Here is a 19,142-nt window from a genome sequence, read left to right as displayed (position 1 = left end):
GTTTGCTTATATAACCTATATTTTTCTATGAATGGTTTGGTTATTGGTATCAATTTGGCTACTGCTTTTTAGTGTGAAGTGTTGAAGTCCCTGAGTATTGAAGTAAATGTAGGTGAATGACTACGTAAGGTCAAAACTATATTGGCAGAGACAGCTTTTTTTTTCTTTGCCGCTATTTGGCCAGTTAAAGCTGCGGTAGGGAACTTTTGACGCTCTAGCGGTTAATAAACAGAACTGCTTGCGTCTTGCGGAAGGACATCGTAGCCGGAACTACTTCTCTCTGTTTATGTCTATGAAGAATCACAAAGGTACTGGGTTACTCCGCCGCGGTATCCCCAAAGCAATCTAAAATAGTCCGAATATAAACACTTATTATAGGTGCACCCTAGTGATTCAGGACAAGCAAAAAACACTGTTTGGAAAATTGATTCATGGTGTACCTGCTTATTATATACATTTTTCTACATTTTGAACACAAACAAAGTTACGGACCGCAGCTCTGATTGGTTATTTTTTACCAGGAGCGCATGACTTTCTGCAAATGGCAATAGGCCCACTGGGAGGAGCCAGAGGAGCTTGATTTTTTTCAAAGATTATCTGTCTCATATTCTACTGTCAGGACATAATGACAGGTTTACTAAATATGTAAAAAATATTTTTTTTTACAAAAGTTCCCTACAGCACCTTTAATGATAATGATATTATAGAGAGGACAGTAAATGAGGAGGAGGAAAACAAGACAGCACAGGCCATATTTTTTCACTGAGGTGATATGACTCCATATAATAAACTACAATAAATTATATAAGGATTTTTTTCTTGTATGTGCGATTTTTCTCTAGCTTTGTTACCATGACTTCCTTTTCCCTTCTTCCTCTTTGACTTCTAGGCAGACTGCAAAAGATAGACGCTACAGGGAGGAAAGTAGGAAGTTAAATTTATCACAAAAGCAGTCTGTGCAACTCTTGTGGCATTTTTTTCCAAGTCTTCTTAAGCCTTACAGTAGCTTTGCGTGAGAAACAGACTGAAGTATTAATTGTAGGGCAGGGCAAGTTAACACATTTTTATCACAGTTTTTTTTTATTATTGAAAGTTCATTGCTCACTGGCTCTGAATGCACATACAAACAAATCATGGGTCACAGGAGAGGATGCTCCTGATCAAATTATTTAGGCTTAGCATCAGCATTCACAAACCACTGTCCACTGTTCTTTTTAACAGAAAATAATGCAGCATTCTCGTAATCATTACTTCATAAATGGTAAATAGGAAGTTTCCGATAGCACGTGAAGACAGCAGAAAAGAGCTTGCTGTTAACTTTGTGGTTTATTATTTTGAGTCATATGGGACACGGTAACACACGGCCCTCTCACAATATACTGTTTTACACGTCTATCGCTTTTGCTGCTCAGAAATATTCACGCAATCATGCACCACGTATCAGAAGATCTGCACTCCGGCATGGTTAGCGCTCACACTCACTGATCTATATATAACTGAACTGCGCTCTTGCCCACCTCTTCCAACCGAGCCAGGGACTGCTGAATGGAACGATCACACTAGTCAAACAAGCCAGACTTTGGGGGGTTAAGATTGCCTAGTGTGAGCACACCCTAATTATTCTCCTGCACCCACCCATCAAGTGTTGTCCTGCACCACACTCTGCTACGATGGGTCCCGCGCTCGTGCAGGTCTCTAATCGGAAGATGCCTGTTATAATGTTATGATCGAGGCTCTGGACTCGGAGCATAACTTGTTTTTCTATAACAAACTATAAAATATTTTCTATAAAAACGTTAATGTCCTGGCAGTGACAAATAGCTTGTTTTATATTTAATTTAATTACATTAATGTTATAAGTTAAGATTTACAAGAAATATTTTAACTGCTACTATGTAAAAGGAATACTGCTGTAAAACAGCACCTTATTTAATTAGTGTTTGCAAATCAAATGTTATTGCACTTTTGTTCATATAGCAGTACTTTTAAATGAAAAAAGTGCACAGTACACTACTTTTGAATGCATTATTAGTTTTGTGCATAACAGTGTGATTAATTGCAGACAATCATGCGATTAATCGCGATTAAAAAAAAATATCATTGTCCAGATAACTGCAATCTGTTGCAACTAGATTGAATTTGAGATCTGAATCAGACTTTTTAGTGAACGAATCATTCAGACTCAAGCTCACCATTCCTGCATGACCCACATCCATGGGGCTCTTAGCCAGCGGAAGGCAGTTATAATCAATTTCCCACAGGGAGAACTGTGACATCAGTTACTCAAAGACAGCCAAATTTAATTTCCTTCCCTCCATCCGCCGCGTAATGCCATGTTAATGGTTTCCTGCTCTGAAACATTACGGCTGCCACAATGAGCATCAATTTGTATCTGCTATGAGCAGTACCAAAGTGAGCTGACCTGAGCCAAACACACACTTTGCTCTGCTGTGGATTATATTTAGGCTGTAGAGTTTAAACTTTACACTGCCTTTGCGACTTTCTGCTTTTTCTTCTGCTTATACTCTTTATTACATTGAGTATGTAGCATTGACAGTGTTGCAACAGTTTAATAAGAAAAAATATATTTATTTGATTATATATTATAAATAAATGTATTTAAATATCAATATATATTTACATTTATTAATTTATTAAGCAGACGCTATTATCCAAAGCAACTTACAAATGAGGACAGTGGAAGCAATCAAAAACGGCAAAGATATATAAGTGTTATAACACACAGTGAAGAATACAGTGACAGTTTATTTGTCTTCATTGAGCTTGAGCTTTTGTTTTCTTTTTAATTTAGGATAGTATTAGTCTTTTTGTGATAATGACACTAGCATGAATCATGAAATTTCTATGGTATCAAAAAAAATTATTTCATAAAGTCCTTATTTAAATCAAAAGTAACTACATTGTTATATTGTTGCTGTAAATACAATTACTCATGTCGTGGTATAATATTTTGATCATATTGCCCACCCCTAGGTTGTACTGTACCCAGCTACTTTGTCTAAAGGATCATTTATAGTTTCGCTAGCTTTATTTTCCAAACACTGAGGCTGACTGTGTCATGCAAAGTCTGTATTTTTATCCACTCCTACAGTGGCATTTTACCCGAGGATAGTAAATGAATTTCAGTTTGTGTTTTTGTTATGCCAAATTAAAATAGTGCATAAACTGCACCTTCAAGACTTAACCTTCAGTTTTCTCACAGTGACTCATCTTTGCCTTCTCCGAGGGGCTAAATTTCCACCTACACATCCTCAGTTGACACCACCACCACCTACAACGCAGCCTGTATGTTTAACCTTGCCTGCATTCCAGGCAACAGGGCACAAACTGTAACAAAAAAGGAGCCAGGTCCCAGACAAAACAAGCGTTTCAGGCGACACGCAACAAACTTCAGTCTCACTCGCAAGGTTGTTTAATGCTGAATTTTTCCATCACGACTCTGCTGAGCACTGTGAGTCACAGACTCTTGAGTGTAAAATGAATAGAGGTGTTTGAATGCTGTAGAACATGCTGGATAGGAAAATGATGGACGCTTGGTCACTTTACTGTACTTTTCAAATTCTTTGTGGAAATAAAGCTGAAAGGGATTCTCAGGCTTAGAGCAAGTATAAGTATTAATTCTTTCAAAGGAAAACAGTAAAAACGTTGGGGTCAAAGACTATTCATACATCATCAGAAGTGACAGTAAACACAAATAAATGCTGTTGTTTTGAACTTTCTATTCTTTAAAGAATCCTGAAAAAATCTCACAGCTTCCACAAAAATATGAAGCATCTGTTTTCAACATTGATAATAATCAGATTCTTTAGCAGCAAATCAGCAGATTACAAAAATTTCTGAAGGACCACTTGACACTGAAGACTGGAGTAATGATACTTCACAGCAATAAATTCCATATTAAAACATATTCACACAGAAAACAATTTAAATTGTAATATTTCACAATATTTTGCTATATTACAAATATACTATGTACTACTAATATAAATACACTTATAAATAAAAGGTATTGTATAAAATGTATATAATGTATTTATATATATATATATATATATATATATATATATATATATATATATATATATATATATATATATATATATATAAAGCGCAGTGGATAAGACACACGTCTGTGGTGTGGGAGACCCGGGTTCGAATCCACTGTGAGACACCAATGTGTCCCTGAGCAAGACACTTAACCCCTAGTTGCTCCAGAGGCGTGTGACCTCTGACATGTAGCAATTGTAAGTCGCTTTGGATAAAAGCGTCAGCTAATTGAATAAAATGTAAATATATATATATATATATATATATATATATATATATATATATATATATATATATACATACATTTAAATATACATATTATTGTCAGTAATAATTACTTTTTTTATTGTTAAAGGCACTGTATGCAAATGTTCGACTCTACTAAAGAATAAAAATACCATAATATGTTTGCAGATATTTAAGAATCATGCTAAATTACAATACTTGTTTATCTGAAAAATAATGCTTCAGTCAGTTTTTCTCCTTTGAAAATGTGCGTATAGGGCCGAAATTTCTGTAGTTGTTTTGCTTTGTGAAACCCGCCCACTGCAGGTTTGCCCAATTATATTTCGGCACTCCAGGTTGCCAGTTGGCAGAAAACACAGCGCGTTTAATTTCATCCATCATCAAGTGTGATCAATCTTGTTAGTCGTTAATCTGGTAACCTGCATGTGAATCAAGTCTGAGGAGGAGGGGCCGGGTGAAAAAAAACCCTCTCCAATATTTTGAATTTGGACTGCAATACCTAGTTCAACCACTCTGTGTCAATCCTACATACAACACCTTTAAAATGTAAGGTCACCCAAATATTAATATTCTGTAATTGCTCACCCTCACCCTCGTTTCCTTCGTTCATCATTGGAACACAAATTACGATATTTTCGATGGAATCTGGAGCTGTCTTACCCTGCATAGACAGCAACGCAACTGAAATGTTCCCAAGTCCAGAAACGTAGCATGGAGATCTGTGAATTAATCCATGTGATATTATTGGTTCATCCGTAATCATTAGGAAGCTACGAGAATACTATTTGTGAGCAAAAGAAAAAAAATACACAGCTGAGAATGGCACCAGGGTGATGCAGAGGAGGCAAATTGTTAAAATTGTTGTTTTCTTTTTTTTTGCGTACAAAGTATTCTCGTAGCTTCATATAATTGCAAATGAACCACTGATGTCACATGGATTAATTCACAGATCTCCTTGCTACCTTTCTGGACTTGGGAGAACGATTCATTTCCGTTGCTGTCTGTGCAGGATCAGACAGCTCCAGATACCATAGAAAATATCTTAATTTGTGTTGCGATGATGAACAAAGGTCTTACAGGTGTGAAACAACATGGGGGTGAGTAATTAATGATAGAATTTTCCTATTTGGCTGAACTAACCCTTTAAGAGAATTTATTTGGTTATTGATGTTCTTTTGTTGTTTATGAATGCCCTTCTTCACGTCAGTGTCACCCAACACCACAAAGACATGCCCTCCATTATATCTGAAAAACATGTATTTCCTTATAGACATGGTATTTTCACTTTCCATACATTTTGGTTTTGTGATTCCTTCAACCTGATTTTGGGGCGGTTGGAATCATTTAAGGTGTGTGTGCGAAAAATCGCGCCTGATGACTCATCCAGTCTGTGGGATCTAAAACTGTGCCTCCGATACGAATTGGGTCAGAATGCAGCATTCGTCGTCCCTCTTTCCCCATTTTTGAAGAGGGATCCCCACCAGTGAAATTCATGCTTTCAATTCTAATTCAATGAATTACAAAGAATCCCTTAATGATATTGCATCATTCTGTCTGATTGTTTCTAAATCCATTTATTTTATTTCAGATTGATGAAGCAGGTTCAGCCTGGTTTGCATAAGCGAGTTATATCATATCCTGTGGACTAGGCAGTTAGTGGTTTCAGGTCACTGGCAGCATCGGCACTCATTGTGCACGCAGAGCGGATGAGAGGGTACTGACAGAGATCTGCAGGTTTTATTGCAGTGGTTGGTTGTGTTCTCTCGATGAGGGCGTACACTTCAGTCACAATCGAAATGTGACATAACCACTTAGTCACAGAGCTGGTTATAAAATGCTGCAGTTTTGTGGTATCTCTGAAAAGGATATTTATCTACCCTGAAGCCAACGTGTGGGCGGGTGAAAAGTGGTTTGATACGAGAACAGACGGAGAGGGAAAAAGGAAGCGTCTGCTTCCCCTACCATAGCGTGCGGGAGCCATCTCTGATATTCCAGTCTTTCAGTACGGCTTTATGTTTTCTATCTTTTCATCTGGAGGTCTAACCAAACAGCTCTGCCTTTGAAGCCCAGGGTCAGGGTTTGTGTGTACACGCGCACGTGTGTGTTCATTTCGGAAGTGTGTGTTCCTCATTTAGGGACAAAGACCTGTTTCAAAGCCCATTTCCTGAGCACTGATGCACACCAAAGAAAAAGCGGGTCCTCTTTGGGCTTCACCCGTCACCTGACCTCCTGTGTGAAGCTCTTGGTGCTGCAGACAGCTGTGGTCTCGGTCCCCTGACAGGATGTGGCCTACATTCAGAAGTGACAAGTGTTGGTTTCACTTTTCCACTAGTCCAGCCAGCATGAGGGGTCAAATACACCGTATCATAAAGAAGTGTTAGAGTTGGCTTGCAAAAATAGCCGGCATCGTAATCATTGAAATAGGACATGTGCAAATATGATAACATGACATAGCTGTGCAGTGATTTTAAACCGGCTTATCATTCACTAGCTTAAACGTGTGTGTGTGTCTATATATATATACAGGCAGTTGCAAATAATATTCTTTATAATATTCTAAAAGTGTACAATGTACATTATACATTTTTTACTTTCTATATCCTGAATGCGTGTATTTATATTTTAATATATAAGTGTATTTTTTATTAATTGTAAATAATTTGTATTGAGAATTAAGAGAGGTTTTAGGTTTAAAAATTAGGTTTAAGAATTCCATTTAAATTAAAACAGTCTTTTAATATCTTTAATATTATGCTCTTTTAAAATAACAGTTTATTCATTATCAGCACTGGAAAAAAATATTCACTTAAAAACACTGAACAACAGCATTTTTAGGCATTGGTTTTAAATGTGAACTATGATTTCTTTTTCTTTTTAAATTCAGAGTCTTAAGAGTCTTATCAAGGCGCATTTCAGGTTCCGTTTCAGATTCACAGATAATCTCGCAAACTGTGCTAGAGAAAAAAGTAAGTTTAGCTTTCATTTCCTTCCCAACTTTAATACTATCGACTATGTTAATAGAGCAGGAAGCATAGGACATGTGCACGCTAATATGAAACGTAATCCGTCCAGCGACTGGTGCCAGATACTAGCTTAAACCCCATTAGCCAGCCTTTAGCAGATACTTAACACGGCAGAAACCAGACTCTGATCCACAGAAAGACTGTTAAAGGAAAGAGAGATGGAGTAGGAGTAAAGAAAATGACTTAGGGATATGAAAAGGCTAGAAGGTCAAAGAGTGCCTCCTTTGATATCAATGAAATTACCTTGTACAAGACAGCTCACTTTAATGATATTACATGGCATCCTGTGACAAGGAAAATCTTCTATCTTCTGTCACAAGACTAGACCAGTCAGTGGCTTAGTGGCAGTGAGAGGAGGCATATGATTTTTAAAAATAAAATCGAACCATTTTTGGACTTTTAGTGCTTATCCTTGAGGATAATCTTGGGTTACATCAAATGAAGGACGATTTGACATTTCACTCACTGGCACGAAAACATTGTTCTAATATTAGTGCTAATGAGGAGCCAATATTGTTGTGAGGAGAACGTTGAGAAGGTGTCTTCCCATTTCTTAATGAGCATCGGACCAGACACGACTTCAGCGGCTGCTCTGATCTTGTCAAGTATCCAGTCATTATGCTCCATTTCCCGGGTGTTCACTGAGTAACAAAGTGATATTTCAAAGGGTTGTTGGGGTGGTTTCGGTGTTGTTGAGGGACCTCATAAATATTCCCAATGGCCTAGTGAAGTACCTGCTTAGTGGCCAGTAAGCCTGTTGACATAAATTATATCTGCGCTGGCATAAAGACCCTCAGTTTTGGCCTCGGAGCTGAATATGTACAAAATGTAATGACCCACCTGTACCCACTTCAAATTTCAGACTGCTACATTGTTTTCGACTGGACACTACAGATGTTAATACGGTGCACATTCTCTTCTATTCCCTTGCACTGCCACCAAGGGAACAGAAGTAGTGTAACTCTTTGCGAGCAACCACAGATACACTGTTGTCATAGCAACTGGTGAAGCAATCAGGAAGAGGTCACTCATTCACCCTTCACCACAGACTAGTTTCTTGTCCAACCAAAACTCATTGAGGAAGAAACACTTAGCCAAATCTGACCTTTCTGCTTTGGTAAGGCAGTATTATGTGTCCATTAAATAAGCATTAACTTCAAGGAAGGCTCCTTATATTCGAGAGCAGCCATGTATTAGGTGTTTCTTGGAGGTTATAGTACATTAAAGAATGATCATGTGACTTTTACTAATGCCAAGTGAGCTGTGGATAAAAAAAAATAAAATAAAAAAAAAAACTGTTTCCATTGCAGTTTTGCAAAATATTCTTTTTTTTTTTAATTGCCTAAAAACCACCTCATGTGAGCGTATAAAATGTTTTCCTATATATGGAATTTTGTGCAAATTTGACGTGTTTCCATTTGGCGTATTTTCAATTCGCAATTTTCATTTGCACAATTTGAAGGGTAATGGAAACACAGCTACTGACTGGTTGTTCTTATGACAGTTTGTAGTTAAAGATGCACATTAGTAGTTTTGTCAGGAATATTTTATTTAAAATAATACAACTGTTTTAATTGTTATTATTTTTTTGTTTCTTTTACTTTTGATGAAATAATTATTTATACAAATATTAGACAAAGACTTAATATATAATCAAGGCTAGTTATTAGATAGCATTTTTGTCACCTAAAAGCATCTTTAAAAATTTTTATTTAGATTATTTGATTATTTGCCAATGAAAGTGCATTTTGCTCAAACATTTAATGTTTACTTGTACTAAAATTATCGTTGAAGTCAGCGTAAAGTGAACATTCACCCTATTTGCTAAACGTTTGTTATTGTGAACAATTTAACCATACAAGGAAATCTATGTAAATAGTTTTTCTTTGAATAATAACAGAATTGTTGGAATCGGCATGAAATTAAAATCCACCTTATCTTTGTAATTGCATGATCTTGTGGTGAAAAAAAATGTGCTGTGTTTTTTTTTTTTTTTTTAAATGACCTCGTAATTTTATATCAAAATATAACTTGATCTTCTGGTAAAAACAATAAGCTTCTTTCTGGTGGCACATTCATCTGCTTTTCTATTTTTGAGTGCTACGACCTCATTTCAAAATACAATCAACAACCGGTGGGAACCAAATCCCACCCTACGCTTTTTCTTTTTTACGATAATCCACTGCACTCAGAGGAACATCACAATACAGAACAAAAGCTTTATAACTACTTCCGTTTTATAACAACTTTACTGGAACCATTAAGCGGGACCAATCATAGGAATCTGAGCCAGAACCTTTATGATTCCCATCCGTAGTTAGTCCCAAAGATGTGAGATTGAACATTAACGTCATGAATACACGTTGACCCTCACCTTCCACTGATTTTTACAATTGACATGTCACTGCTACTAGCACAGACAATATTTTCCAAGTGCTGTTTTCTACAAGGTTACAGAATATACAAAAGAAGATACAAGGTTTGGAGCTTATAGCGTGAGCAAGGTCTGAGCGTGAAGCGTGTAAACGAGGCTAGCAGATGTTGCCCAGATGTGGCTGGTGGGTGCTGGAGGACCCCAGAACGAACCCTTCCACACACTGACAGCTTTGTTCACCTCCTCCCCTCCTTTCCTAGGGCATGATGCTGTCTCTCAGGCCTGCGTTTTGAAGTCAGGACACTGCACAGGAAGTAAGGGGCTGCAATCGATTTTCTTCCTGCATTAGGGCAGGAATGTATGACCCTCCCTCCTTCTCATAATTTTGTGTGTCTTTTCTGGAGCTGGTCAGGATTTTGGTTGTATGCATGATCGGGTCAGAGGCCCATGTACTGATTCCATGTTTCTATCAGGTCTTATTAGCAAAAAAAATATGTTGATGTGGTTTCTACATTTCCTGTTGATACCACAGTTAATCTGAAAAATAAAATCAGCACTGGATCAGAAAAGGTCTGCGGAGAGGGAATCAAACTCGTGTCACCTGAAGCACTACTGCATCATACATCGGCACGCTGCCTATGAAGCTATCATCACCAACCATGCATTGAAATATTGGCAAGTGAAGATATTCAGCCTGAAACTGAAATAATAATAATAATAATAATAATAATAATAATAATTCAGTTTCGGCCAAAAATTGTTTTGGAGATCAAAGTTGAAGGTAAAACTTGGATTGGAGGCCAGTGTTTTTGAGCTCCGAAAAGTGCGCTAAAAGTAGTCCTTAAAATCCATAAACTAGCTTTGAACGAGGATCAGACCAAAAATGCGACCTACATTTATGTGTTTATTGTTAAAATAGCCCCTGGGACATTCTGCTAATCATCTCTTTTTGTGTGGCACAGAAGAAAGAATGTCAAACAGATTTGGACCATCATGAGTAAATGATAACAGATCTTTTTCAAATTTTGTTGCCCTCATTCCTTAGGATGTAAGAAGCCATGACAGAGCAACAAGTGGCAGAGAACAGCCCATCTCAGGTCCATTTCGAACTCGTATGCGACACAGAGAAGAGGAGGATGAAGACCAAGAAGAAAGGTTTGCTGGCAGCATGACAGCATCTAGAGAGGAGCGTTCGGGTATCCCATCGAGCATTACTAGCACTCTGGAGAACATTGTGCAGCAGTTGGACATCCTGACCCAGGTGAACCACTTTTCTGAACACCATCTTAGTTCTGCTTTTCTAGATCTACAGTGCAAATAAGATCAGATGTAGTTTGTTTTTCTAGTCAAATCCAGTCATTTAAATCTTGAATTTTGTGTAAGGGTGAAAGATCTCTATGCAGATTTAACTGTACTGACTGCATTGAAACTGCATTGAAAGCTTCACTATTGACAATAAACAGTGGACCTTTTTGGCCATGAACTGTGACCACAACTTTAACTGTTGATTCCTTTCTCTCAGACGGTTGCCGTCCTCGAGGAGCGACTTACTCTGACTGAAGACAAATTGAGGACATGCTTGGACAACCAGGTCCTGCTTCTGCAACAGAGGCAGCAAGTGGATGGGTCAGACGAGGAAGCCGAGGGTCCGTCTGTGTGATGGATACCCAACCACGGTGGTCCTCACTTCAGTGGTAACTTCCTCTGGCCTGCAGTAGAGGACATGCCAAATCCCTCTTTTTTTATTCTTTAAGCTTAAAGACTTCCAGCTGTGTCATTCCGAGTAAGAACATTGGACTTAACAATGCAAAAAAAAAAAAAAAAGGACACAAGATGAAAAGACACAAAGCAGGGTAAGGGAGGGGCTTGAGGGGATTTGAGGGGTCATACAGCATTCTCACCCAAAAGTCATGTTAAGAGGACAGCTGCAGCTAAGACAACATCCCGGTCATGTTTTGACAGCTGCAAGCAAGACATCAGGAAAGAGACTGATAGAACAGACAAACATGCACAGATTTTTACAGTATCAGGATTGGGTTGTGTCTGCTGCATCACATGTATTATGTAAATATAGACCATTATGAATGAATTACAGTCTCTGGTGTGATTAAGTCCCAGGCAGCATGAATGGTTTGTGCATGTAAGGCCATGTAAGTGTCCTCAGAGACACTTGCAGCCTTGTTTACTCTTTCTCAATCAGCCGCAGCCTTGTGGTTTTCCTCTGGGTGGAGGTCAGACGGAAGCAGGGAGCCAATCGACAGAAGGCCCAGCGGTTCTTGTTTGCTTTTTTGCATACCGCATCTTTCTTTGTTTGGCAGCTCTGCTAAACTCTTCCTGACAGGCTTACATAAAAACAATGCATCCAAATGGTGGTGAAAACAAATAATTTAGACCAGTTTCCCAAAGGAAAAAAAAGACGTGGCTGGCATGCTTTATGAACTATATGTGCTAGAGTCATTGAGTTTTAGGGTCTACCATTACAGTGGACAGATGATTAAAAGCCAATTTTAGCCATTCAGATTGTGATGTTACAAACCACTCTGGTTGATTGGATATATGCTTTTTCATTTTCATTAAAAGGTTCAAATTATACATAAAGAATTTGTCATAAACAAAAAAATGCAATATGTGACTGTTGTTGTTGCTACAAATTACAGCTGAACTTCTCTAACCACTTCCTCTGTGTCTCGTACAGACTGCAGGTGTGCTTGTGACCTCTCTGTGCATAACACAAGCCCTTTGTCTCTGGTGGGGCACCAAAAAAGGGCTAGAGCAACCAACTCATGAACAAAGAGAAGATAATCGAAACGAATGCATGTGTGCCTGTGTAAAAGCAGTTGTGTTAGGCTGCCTGCTTGTGCATGTACCGTGTTTATGGATTTGTGCACATGCAGGTTCTTGCAAGACCCACATATGGTAAAGTGGTTGCTTGCTTATGAGGCAAGGGAAGGTAAACATTATCTTTAGCTCCCCAACAGACATCAGAGGACTAGGACTTCTTCCTGTTAGCCAGGCGTGGTTGGCATTGAATCAGAGTACTTTGAGAAAATTCCCTCTGACCTTTTGTTCAAGAAAAAAAAAAGAAAAAAAGAATAAAGATGGAGTAATGGAAAAGAGCTTTCTCATATTGTTTCTGCAATGACACCTGCAAAGGAAAAAAAAAACACCTTGCTCCATTTTTTTTAATTTAGGGGAACGTCTGTTGAGAGGTTTTCCCTTTCAACAAATATAGATAGGGGCGGAAAGTTTAAAGATAGGTATACACCTGTTGTGGGTCGGAGACCTTACTGAAGTGAAAGTTTCCAAACTGGTGAGAGAAACCCTGGTTGGAGCAACCCAGCATTAAAGAAGACGCTTGGAAAGCTGCTTGGCCAATCAAATTTGGTGGCCAGAATTATTTGCTGTTTCAAATCATTTTGGTCAATATGGCTGAATTTGATTCACTTATTTTTACATTAGTTATAATTCCCTCATGCACTTATCGTGAAATCTGTTGCTCGAGTCAGGACCTTTAAAACACTCGTTCTTATTCACATCTGTGTTTTAAAGCACCCTCACACCTGTTTCTTTTTTCTTTCTTTTTTTTTTTTTTGCTTCCAAAGACAGATGGCTTCGCCCCTTTCTTGTTTATTTTTGGCTGGAACCTAAAGTAGTTCCAACCTCACGTGGCATATTAAGATTTGAAATAATTATTGTCCTCTAAAATAACTTCAAACAAAACATCAAAACAACAGACAGAATCAAAAATCAAAACTTTAATGACTAGCTATCCATCCATCCATCTCAAAAATCAAAACTTAAATGACTACCTATTCATCCATCTATCCATCTATCTGAAAAAAAAAACTTAAATGACTAGCCATCCATCCATCCAACTCAAAATGAAAACTTAAATGACTATCCATCATCCATCCAACTCAAATATTAAAACTTAAATGACTATCCATCCATCCATCTTTCTATCTGTAAGTAATAATTAAGATCCAAATTAATATTAGTGTTGTACCTTAATCTGATCTTTATAATTATATTTCTAATCATTATTATTTTTGAATAATTAAAAGCCTGTGGAGAAATTCTATGCATGATAAAAACTGTGACACATTCCTAGTGCTCGCTGTTATGAATAACTGAGTATTTGCACTATTTTTATCACAGCTGATGGAATCTTGTAGGTGTTTGCAAAAGAGTTGAGTCTGAAAATTTGCATTGGAAATTAGGATGGAATGATGAATGAAAAACAATGGCTTGGGTTAACATACTGTTAAAGTGTCAAAATCTCCTTAAATAGAGAGGTATTTTAAAAGGTGTGATGGGCTAATAACCTCCCACCCAGTTACTTTCCTCCTTTGCTTTAGAAAAAAAGTATTTCCTGCTAACCGAAAACCCCCTGTGCTCTTATCTCAAACTGTTTTTTTTTTTAAGCCCAACGCCTTTTGAAGTCACACATTTGCACAGCCTGTAGCAAATCCTTTGACCCCAAGTGTGTTTGAGTTTTCTTTGATTAAATAACACAGGGAAGGAACCTGATGTTTTTTCTGAAGAGAGATGTCAAGTTCAAAGGACACAGAGGTGTGTTGATTACAACAGCTGCACTTAATAAAATATCAGAGGAACATGAAAAGAGAACAAAAGAGTGTGTTTTGGTTTCACACCAAAAAGGTTTTGTTGTTGTTGTGTTTTAAATTGAAGTGGTTAGTAAAGATGTTTTACACATTATGTCTGTCTTTTTTGCTTTTTTGAAATGTTTTGTCTAACTAGGTCTTTTTATTCACCCACAAGTGCCATTTGTGTGGGAAGTTGTTGTAGTTGGTGAGTTTTCATACCATTTGTTGTGATTTTCCAAATATTGTTTCTGATAAAAAAAAAAAAGAGGAGTCAAACATTGATTCTGTCTTTACAATTTTCCCTGACATCTCAAAACTACTGTATAATCTTTGTTATGCTTACATTTCACAAAGTCTAGAAAAGGGCCCTTTTCCTGTAAACTCTCACGAGCTTCCGGTTTTCATAGATATCTGTTTTTTCTTTCTCATGTCCATTCAGCTGGAGGAGGAAATGTGGGAACAGGCTGTCCCTGCTGCTGATAAGGACGTACGGAACTTCCTACCTTCCACATATGGGACCGGTCCTTTAACTGGAAAGAGGTGCTGCCAGGGGTCATTGCAAATGTAAGAACATCCGTCCTGTCTCCCCACAACCTGTTTGAGAAATCTGACCTCGTCATAGCGCATTTTCTTTGTACTGTAGAAATGAAAAAAGAGGAACAGAACTTCCTGTGGGAAAAATATATTGTTTTTTTTTTATTGTAGACCTATACATGTGATCTCATTAGTAATCCTAAGCATAGACACTAAAATTTAAAAAATTTTTTTTTACAAAATTTACAACATTTAAAACCAAACCATTTTACTACTTTTAGGTTCACAGAATATTATATTTATGGAAATAATGTATTTTTTAATAGGTGTTTATTAATATGATACGTCTGGTACTATACTACACTATACCACTTTATTTGTGGTGAATGAATTTTTTCACCTAAATTTTTAATATACCATTATAATTGATTGCCTAGATTTTATATATATATGTAAATATATAGTATATAATTAATAATTTTTTACATTATTGTGATGCCATTTGAGAGATATGGCTTACATAAAATTGACAGACAATTTTTTTATTTTTGTAAATTGATTAAAATATCATTGAATAAAAAGCTTATTGTAACTAAAATATACCTATTATCTGCCTATATATTTATAATATAAATATATATTAGATTTTCTAAAACTACATCTACATTTTCGATACTTTCAATACATATCATATTTTTCAATAACTATAAAGATAACGATATTAGCGACCACACCAGTGAACAATATCATCTATATATTAAGTGTATACTTGTCAGCCGCTTTAAATTCTCAAGCTCGTGACAGTAGGATTGATGTCAATATTTGTATCTTTCATCAGGTGGAAAAAATCTTTTTGAAAGTGATTCCAATGATATCGTTTCTATTTGTCTTTAGCGTTATAGCTGTGGTGTGGACTCTGCTATTCTTTAATATTGAGAATGATCTTTAGAACTATATCTTTATTGTTATCTTTATAGTTATAGTGCTTGATGTGAACGGCCTTGGCTACAGAGACACACCACACGATTGTACCTTTATTTGTGTTTGTTTGTGTGTGTGTGTGTTGTGCAGGACTGCATCACAGCCGTCTTTTCTGTTCTAGTGTCCATGTGCCTGTTCAGTCATGTGCCACTCCAGCATCCAGACTCCATCTCCATATCTCAATCCTGATGGCTTTTCCTTAAGCAAGACTTTCAGCCGATTCCCTTGATGCCTCCTGACAGAGAGCTGGCAGGTAGAGATATCTGTGTAATCTTCCTCCTCTACACCCGCTCTTGTTTTTTGGGTTTGAGTCTAGCCGGGTGGAGTGGGTCTGAATGAACCAGCTTTGTTTGTCAATTCATCCTGAAGGAGTGTATGTGACAGTGAGACTCATTGTCCTCCGTGGCTCAGCCTTCCATCTGGCCTGATTGGATTGGCTGCGTGACAGAGTTTTACTTGAGCTTGGGAAAGTTAGGTCAAGTTAGGCTTCTGCTCTGAGCTCCCTGAGCCTTTCATGCTTTGAAGAGCAGTCTACTGCAAATATCAACACCCATTTGGGGTTTTTATTAACATTTGAATGTTTCTTTGGGTGAATCTCTTGAATAAGAGGCCATGTTTCACTCCAAAAAAGAAATAAAATAGGAATTATATTTTGAATAATAAATCTAAATATTGTTGTACTGCAGTAACAAACAAATATATGTATGTATTTGCATGTTTGTTTAGGAACGGATAGATAGATAGATAGACAGACAGACAGACAGACAGACAGACAGACAGATAGATAGATAGATAGATAGATAGATAGATTGATTGATTTACATAATATTTAAAATATTATTAAATTACAATGTACTGTAGAATTATATTTAATATATTTTTTATCTCATTTTCATGTATACTCATTTTTCAAATATACTCAAAAGAATGTCATAATACAGAAAATCCTCAAAAACAAGCTTAATTTTCTTTGTGAAATTAAATTTTAATTAATTTTAATGCAAATTCAATATGAATAATAATAAATTTGTATGCTGTTATAATATTTGTAATGTATATTATACATATAATTTAAATTGTAAAGATATATGTTCTAAATTAATATAATAATTCATCAATATAATTTAAATAAATAACTATATAAATACATTTAAATATAATTTAAAATAAACAAAATTAAATATGACATTTATATTTCTTAACAGTCTTTGTGAAACTCACTCTAGTATATAAAAATTATATAATTTTTATTCACATAATACATTTTAATATAAAAATAATGTTATACTGTTATAATATTTTGTAAATATATTATAATAGTGAAGTAAATGATAAAGATATTATATTTAATACATTTAATTCATAATAGATTAAATAATATATATAGATGTATAATAAATATATAAGTAAATGCATTTAAATATAATTTTAAATAAATTATTATTTTATTATTATTATTATTTACATATAATTTATTTTGTTTTTGGGGTGAAATCTAACATTAATACTCCTTGACAAACTTTGTTAAACTCCCTCTAGTATATTACTAATATAAGTATAGTAAAGTTATATAATTTTTTAGTCACAACACTAATCCTTGTTAGGTGTAGCTTAAATCTTTATAACTTGTTTTCGTTCTCTCCCAATTGGTCACATTCCTTCAAATGAATCAGACTCTTCTATCATAAATTGCTCTGGAATTGTCTTAACCTACTGCATGTTATTAGATGCGGCATGATACTCCAAGCAGCATTATGCAACGACCGTGTCTCGGTTACCTCATTTTTTATGACACATATAGGATAATACACGCTTAGTCCACTTATGTCATGTCTTCTTCCTGTCTGTAAGCCTTTATGTAAGCGAATGGTCACTGACCATCCAACACTAATGTGCAGGTGTGTTATTGGAAGGCCCTGCTAATCCTAAAAAGTGCCAACAAAGCAGTGCCCTAGAGAACAGAGCACTTTGTGTGTGAGTCTCCTTGTCTGTAATCCTCTCCAGGTGCTCTCGGCCATTCGCAACTCTTCTAATCACTCAGCTTGTCTTCGCCTGAGGGGGGGTGGTACCTGCCAACTGCTGTTTTGTTTTAGATTAGCCGCTTCCCTAAATCCCGACCCTCGGCCGGATGTCCCAAACCCATCTGTCACCGAACGGAGGCTGAGAGGATAGAGCGGAGGAGGACAAGAAAAGAGGATGAGCTAGTGAAAGAAGCTAGGACGTAATTGCATCTGGTGTAAACCCTTTCAGCGCTAGTCATAGTGTTTTGTTGCTGTAGCAAAGGGCTACATGCTAATGTTCTACTGTTTGTTGAAAATGTAAAAAAATAAAATAAATGGTTGAGTAAATAAAGCAGTAAATGTTAGCAGTGATTTGTTGGGGAAAAGGACATTGCTAAGTCCATAACTGTTCTTGTTACGGACTTAGCAAACAGCATCAACTTGCTTTCTATGGGTTATTCTTGTATACTTTGCAAACACTTTTTAGTGTTTTAATAAATAAACTCCAGGTAGTCCACCAGGCAGCAGCTAGAGTTCTTATTAGAACCAGGAAGTATGACCATATTAGCCCAGTTCTGTCCAAACTGCACTGGCCCCCCATTAAACATCGTATAGATATTTTAAAATCTTATTACTTATAAAGCTCTGAATGGTTTAGCACCTCAGTATTTGAATGAGCTCTTGTTACATTATAGTCCTCCACGTCCGCTGCATTCTCAAAACTCTAGCAATTTGATAGTACCTAGAAAATCTAAATCAACTGTGGATGGTAGATCCTTTTCCTATTTATTCTGGAATAATCTACCTAACATTGTTTAGGAGGCAGACACACTCTTTCAGTTTAAATCTAAATTAAAGACCCATCTCTTTAACCTGGCTTACACATAACGGAGACCAGCACAACTAGAGCCCCAGATGCAGATCCCCTGTAAAGAACATTTCTCAGACGACCACTGGAACAAGACCACAGGAACAAGTTAAGTCCTCTGCACAATGTGACTTTGCTGCAGCCTGGAATTGACCGTCTGGTTTTGTCTGGTCAGAGGAGAACTGGCCCCCATATTGAGCCTGGTTTCTAAAAAAGTTTTTTTTCTTCATTCTGTCTCCGATGGAGTTTTGGTTCCTTGCCGCTGTCGCCTCTGGCTTGCTTAGTTGGGGACACTTCATTTACAGCGATATCTTTGACGTGATTGCAAATTATTGAGTTTAATTTGTCCAAGGTGTGATTTGTACATGGTGGTTTGTGAGTAAAAAAGTATTTGAATCAACAGTTACCATGCAACTATTGTATTTTTGGATAAAATAAACT

General features: G+C 36.7%; 1 protein-coding gene across 1 annotated transcript in view; it reads left to right on the top strand.

Annotated features, from left to right (window-relative positions):
- The window catches only part of LOC128014251 (POC1 centriolar protein homolog B), a gene marked incomplete at its 5' end in the record, with an annotated part of 34,536 nt that extends 22,736 nt beyond the window's left edge, over window positions 1-11,800 (top strand). Inside the window, 2 exon segments of the mRNA XM_052597652.1 lie at window positions 10,757-10,972; window positions 11,234-11,800. Of these exon segments, the coding sequence (XP_052453612.1) occupies window positions 10,757-10,972; window positions 11,234-11,371 (354 nt within the window).
- Between the last annotated feature and the right edge of the window lie 7,342 nt (window positions 11,801-19,142).

This window comes from Carassius gibelio, chromosome B25 (genome assembly GCF_023724105.1).
Source record: "Carassius gibelio isolate Cgi1373 ecotype wild population from Czech Republic chromosome B25, carGib1.2-hapl.c, whole genome shotgun sequence".
NCBI lineage: Eukaryota > Metazoa > Chordata > Actinopteri > Cypriniformes > Cyprinidae > Carassius > Carassius gibelio.
Note: the sequence above shows the minus strand (reverse complement) of the source record. Positions and strands in the feature narration are given on the sequence as shown.